Genomic DNA, 5817 nt, shown 5'->3' with positions numbered 1-5817 from the left:
GACTGCCGAGGATGCAACAACCTCCTTATATGCAGCCCAATGCAAATTGGACTTGATAGGCATTGTCTTCATTCGACACTTGTGTGCCGACCCAACATCATATCTTCCTACTAATTCAACTTGATCACTTGCATCCACCCACTTTAATCTTATCCGTATTTCTTCCACAACCTCTTCATAACTAGAAGTCTCAAGAAATATCAATACTTCCTCATACTTGTCAACAATATCCACATTCATGAATGCCTCTTTGTCAACATAATGAATATTCACAATCTTGTCCATCTAAAAAAATGGTAACATAAATATAAGAAATGTACAATGCTAAATATACCACATTGCTAACAAAACCCCTAACCCTAACGCTAAATCTTAACATTAGCCATAACCCTAACCCTAAATCTTAACATTAGCCATAACCCACAATAAGGTATGCTCAACAACATCAAAATGCAACATTATTGGAACAACAATACTCAAAACATCACATTATAGATCCATGCTCAAAACTATGGTTAGGAACAACAAGAACAAATCAATCCAAATGGACAAATCCAACCAATACAAATTTGTGAGATGAAGGAGGTTACCTCAACGAACGGAAATGACACCGAATCCACGGACCAACCCAATCAATTTGCAAGTATTTGAGAGGGGCTAAGTGAGGGACACAAAGGGGGAAAGGGGCAAGAGCTCGGGATAGGCCAATGGGGGAGAAGAGAGTGATGAGTGGTGGGTGAAAGCCCCACGGCCACCTAAAATATCTGCACCAGAAACGCTAGATGGATCGGCGTTTCCAGCCTGCCACGTTAGCAAACAATGGGTCCTCGGCCTGGCAGTGGGCCAGGGCAGAAACGTTAGTTGGTTCGGTGTTTCAGTGTTGACTGAAAACGCCACGGGCCCTAGCATTTCTAAAAAGGTCAAATCGTGAAATACTTTCACGTCGGGTTCAGTTTGTGATAATAAACGCTAACAAAGTCAGAACAGTGATTTCGGCCGAGGGAGTACTGGTTACAGTAGTGCTTAGAACACCACTAGCATCTTCCATATTAGTCTCGTCAGGCCGCCACGCCCGTGCACTAATTGTGACGTGCGGCTGAAGCACCCACTAACGACGTTTTCTAAATGCCGCTAGTAGGCTTTTCTATACTATTACCCCGTTCTAAAATACAAGACGTTGCCAGGCCTACCAAAACGTCTTATATTTTAGAAGGGAGGTAGTAATACAGTAGCTAAACTGAAAGGCATGTTAAACATATCGACGAGACAAGTCAGTCACAGCCACACAATCACGACAACATACCCTCCACAATCTGAGCTCCTACATCACATTTATACAGAACTGATGGGCAAAATATAAAGAAACCAGTGATTCAGGATGAATGAACAGAGAAAACAGGGTGAAGAAAAGCTCTCCACGAACATATTTGGTATCTACTACCAGTCTAAACCGCAGAAGCAGGCAACATGACAATCTGTGATGAAGTTTTCTTGCGGATGAAACTTTGTTGTTGAATTCAGCCAAACAGATTATGTGGCGCCGGGTCAGCCATGAGTGAGCTATGGTGATGAACCATATACCACCTGCCATTACAGAACTCGTATACATTGGTCACATGGAACGGCCCTGGGTCAACATCGACATGAACCTTCATGTTAACCCATGCTACATCAGCAAGTACACGAGCTCTGACATCCCGTAGCTGAAAATCAGTGCCCTGGCCTCCATCTTGGCCCCAGTTGAATAACAAGCCCCAGCTGTTCATCACTGCATTGTATCTGCCAAAACGAGGAGTTAAATGATGGCATAGCACCATAAGAGTAGATCATGTCTACTTGAACAAATGACAAGAAAAATTATCCAGGATTGCTCAAATGGAACTGTCATCCCAAAGGGAAGAGCAGCAAAAGAAGGTACTTGTTGTTTTTCAATTTCATACAGTGAAGAAATGTGATGGTGTTTGTCACCATATGTCTGGGTTCTACTTGGAACGGTACTGGTCACTGGAGAAGCTTCCAGAAACTAACGCAACATCAGCAATCATAAATAGAAAAATGTGCACCTCTGGTGATTTGGTGAAGCAGTCATACTTGGCGCAAAAGTATTCAGCATTCAGCACATTTCCAATTCAAACTATATGAAAAGGTGAATCTATACCCTGAAACCACTACAATGTGTAAGGGCTCCAAGAACATACTCAATTTGATAATCTTCTATAAACACATGATGTTGGAAAATAATTGTCTAGCATGACGGCTAAACTAATATTCGCTGGAATGTGCAGTTTAATCACTTTCGCCTGCCTAATTACGGCAAGACACAAATGCATGAATATGAATAAGTGACTGGAAGAAATTTTCCTAATCATGACACAGCACATGTACTAGTACTATTGTTTGTGGCAACATCCTCTATAGCACTAAGCTCCCTAGTTTTAAAGAGCCCAGATTCAATTGAGATCTCCAAATAGAATTGGGTCACCCGATTTTGACCGGATCAAAAATTCTGCAAAGCTCTCTCATTCAATTCTTTATACTATACACTATGATTTCTAATTTTTAAGGCCTCACAATTAATTGAGGTATTCAATTTAGAATTGCGTCATCCAATTTTAACCGGGTCAACAATTTCTCAAGCTCTCCCATTTAATTCTTTTAATTCACCATGTTCCGTAATTTCAAAGCTCTTCCATTCAATTGAGGTATTCAATTTTGGATCTGGTTTACGATTTTGATCGGGCCAACAATTTTTCAAATCAATTAGCAGCAACCGGCCTATAAAAACATATCAATCCCGCGCACCCTCTCACCACCTAGAAAAAAGAAGCGTCACCATGTGATATTGTAGCACTAATATAGTATATGCAAGCACCGACACAGAAATTTCTCCACATAAATATAGATCAGTTAGCGGATAACACATAATCACACCACAAATAGCCCCACCAAATCAACGCATTATAAATAATAATAAAAAACACTCTATCATCTCCCCTACCTACCAAACTTAATATTCCATCAGTTCCAAAATATAAGGGGTATTAGTTTTTTAGAAAGTCAAATTTCTTTAAATTTGACCAAGTTGAGAGAAAAAAACATCGACATTCACAATATTAAACAAAAAATATATGAAAATTCATTTCATGATGAATCTAAAAATACTGATATGATATTATGGATTTTGATATATTTCTCTACAAATTTGATCAAACTTAAAATGTTTGACTTTCCAAAAAAGTAATACACCTTATATTTTGAAACAGTGATTAGTTTTTTTTTAAGAAACCCAACAACACAAACGGCGCAGCAAAGCGCACCCAACCCTTCTACTCCCTCCGTCCAAAAATACTTGTCATCAAAATGGATAAAAAGAGATGTATCTAGAACTAAAATACGTCTAGATACATCCCCCTTTATCCATTTTGATGACAAGTATTTCTGGACGGAGGGAGTAGTAAATAGCTAAGTTGCAAAACCCCAATGACTGGGAGATATAACCCAAGGAAAAGATTTAAATAGAGAACAAGTGCTACAAGCCTCCCAAGCTGTCCGCTTGCACATTTCTACTTGTTTATTAGACGAGACTTAACAAATTCGCATATAAGGTGAAAGCAATATGGCCATGGAAATGAATGTTGGAGATGAGTGAATTGACATTGGTGCTATGTATAACTCCACAATAAACGCTTTACAGAATTGTTAGCTGTGCTACCTATACCAGCAATAAACTCCATATGGACTTTTTTTCTTTACCAAAGTGCTTCTGGTATCAAGTTCACAGAAGAAACAAAAATTATCTCTGCAGTAACTTATCCATATGTCTACGCAGCTGCACAACTAATTTAAGCTTTCTCGGTCTCTGCCCAATCCAACAGAAAATGAAATGAGCCATTTATGCATCTTTCGCAACAGTAAAGAATTATATAGGTCATGCCTTTTGAGCCATAGCTAAATCAGAGTGAAGTCTAAACATACCCTGTAAAAAGCTCTCCAGTAGCATGTACGCATTTTACATAGTCTGAGTTAAGCCAGAAGTGACTCATTGCTGGCAAGGATCCTTCCCTGATGATATTATAGAACTCAGCATTCACATTCATGATGGCCTTTGTAGCTGCATAGTATGCCTTCCATCCGTTAGGTGGAGTTATAGTATCCTGCTCCGCTGTAAAATCCTACAAGGGAGAGGTTGATTTATGAAAAACTCAAAGAAAGTGAAATTTTGCGGTTCGATTGGCGGTTTTATATCAATGCTCACAACGAAAATTGCCTTATTCAACCATTATAACCTCACACAGTCCCAATGAAAAAACACGCAAAATTTAAATCATGTACTCCCTCAGTAGCTGTTTCGTTAGATATTACTGAAAAAGGCCTTGCCATATGGCTGCTATGGAAGATAAATAGCATTAAGTTTTCAACCAAAGGTGCTCACAGGACAAAAAAGGTACATGCAGTAGGGTACAAGTACAAATATCACATATCCAGTTAGACTGCATATTTCGATACAAGCTTTTTCTGTGCAGTGTCAAACCCCATTGTGGTTAGATCGAGACGAATACAGGAACGTTTTGAAAGTGAAACAGGGTACTTTTTGGCATATCATATGTAAACTTATCCAAGATGTGTCACCGTCCATGTAAAATCAATTTAGCAACAGTTGATTAAAAATGGAGCGCATCTAGCCACAAAGTGTGTCTGTGACTTTAATTGCGTAGCTACCTTATGTAATTCAATCCCTCCAAGCAAACTAACAAATCCCATTGGCGTGATCAAGCATTTCAGTATACAAACAAAATAGGATAACATAAAAGCAATGTGAAGCCAAGCAGATGATCATAGCAGGCAAAACAGCAACCTAAATGGAAGTAAAATTAGCAGGGCAGCAAAGCTACACCCCAATTTCAAAAGTAACTCTATCAAGGAAAATCTAAGAGAGAGCAGCAGGGTGGGCACAGCACCTTGTGGTAGAGCGCCTTCCAAGCCCCATCGTCGTTGGCGGCGCGGCGCATGGCTGAATTGGTCATCGAGAGGCGGCAGAGGCTAGTGCAGTCGAGGTAACTGAGCGCGTGGGTGGTGATCTCAGGCACGAGCTGCTCCATCATGGAGGCGCCCGTCGTTGCAGGTGCTGGCGCCGGCGCCTTGTTCATCTCCCCGCCGACGGCCATCTCGCCGTTGGCGCTGGGGAAAGTGGTATTGGCGCAGCAACCACAGGAAGCGCAGACGCAGCAGCGTGAAGGAATGGGCTGCTGCTTCTTGGGGGGAGGGGGGGAAGGGGAGCGGAATGCCCAGATGGCGCAGACGACGCAGCAGACGGCGGTGGCCCCGGCGGCGATCAGGGCCCGGAAGCCGTCCATGCGGACATCCAGGTCGCGGGGAAGGAGGCAGCGGCGGTCAGGGACTGGGGGTAGGGTTTGGGCGGCATCCCATCACATGGGGAAGGAGGAGCGAAACTAGGGTTTTGGGGGAGGGGGAGGAGATGGGGAAATCAGGGAGGTTTCCGCTTTCGAATGGAGGTGGGAATGGGATGGGTGGGTGATCTCTGACCAGAACCAGAAGGTATGCGCTGTGATTTATGAACGAGGTCCGGCTCGATCCGAAAGGGGTAGGCCTGCAGCTGCCAAAATCACTGTTTTGACTTTTTGACAGAAGACCAGTAAATGCCCTTGTGTTGCAACGAGCTAACAACTTTTTTATCCTTAAAGCGTTCTTCTTTTCTTTCTTTCTTGATTTTCCCAACTAAAAATTGTTTATCGAAGTGATATGTGAATTGATAAATTTACGACCATACTAAAATAGTAAGAGCTAAAAATATATTTA

At 41.7% G+C, this 5817-nt stretch overlaps 1 protein-coding gene across 1 annotated transcript; it reads right to left on the bottom strand.

Annotated features, from left to right (window-relative positions):
- Nucleotides 1-1233: 1233 nt before the first annotated feature.
- Nucleotides 1234-5553, bottom strand: LOC125529415 (Nuclear transport factor 2 (NTF2) family protein). The gene is made up of 3 exons (XM_048693828.2): nucleotides 4959-5553; nucleotides 3976-4172; nucleotides 1234-1779 (listed from the first exon to the last, which is right to left on the bottom strand). Exons 1-3 carry the CDS (start codon nucleotides 5352-5354, stop codon nucleotides 1518-1520), a joined length of 855 nt encoding a protein of 284 aa, XP_048549785.1. The 5' UTR covers nucleotides 5355-5553; the 3' UTR covers nucleotides 1234-1517.
- Between the last annotated feature and the right edge of the window lie 264 nt (nucleotides 5554-5817).

This window comes from Triticum urartu, chromosome 3A, assembly GCF_056163025.1.
Source record: "Triticum urartu cultivar PI428250 chromosome 3A, HENAU_Tu73, whole genome shotgun sequence".
Lineage (NCBI taxonomy): Eukaryota > Viridiplantae > Streptophyta > Magnoliopsida > Poales > Poaceae > Triticum > Triticum urartu.
This window is presented reverse-complemented; position numbering and strand designations above follow the sequence as displayed.

What these genes read in the sequence shown, in the direction of transcription:
- LOC125529415 (XM_048693828.2), bottom strand. Translation starts at nt 5,354, where the DNA reads ATGGACGGCTTCCGGGCCCTGATCGCCGCCGGGGCCACCGCCGTCTGC. An exon ending in GGAAGGCGCTCTACCACAAG is followed by an intron (nt 4,173 to 4,958) that starts GTGCTGTGCCCA and finishes TCTCCCTTGTAG; the next exon opens with GATTTTACAGCGGAGCAGGA. An exon ending in ACTGGAGAGCTTTTTACAGG is followed by an intron (nt 1,780 to 3,975) that starts GTATGTTTAGAC and finishes TCGTTTTGGCAG; the next exon opens with ATACAATGCAGTGATGAACA.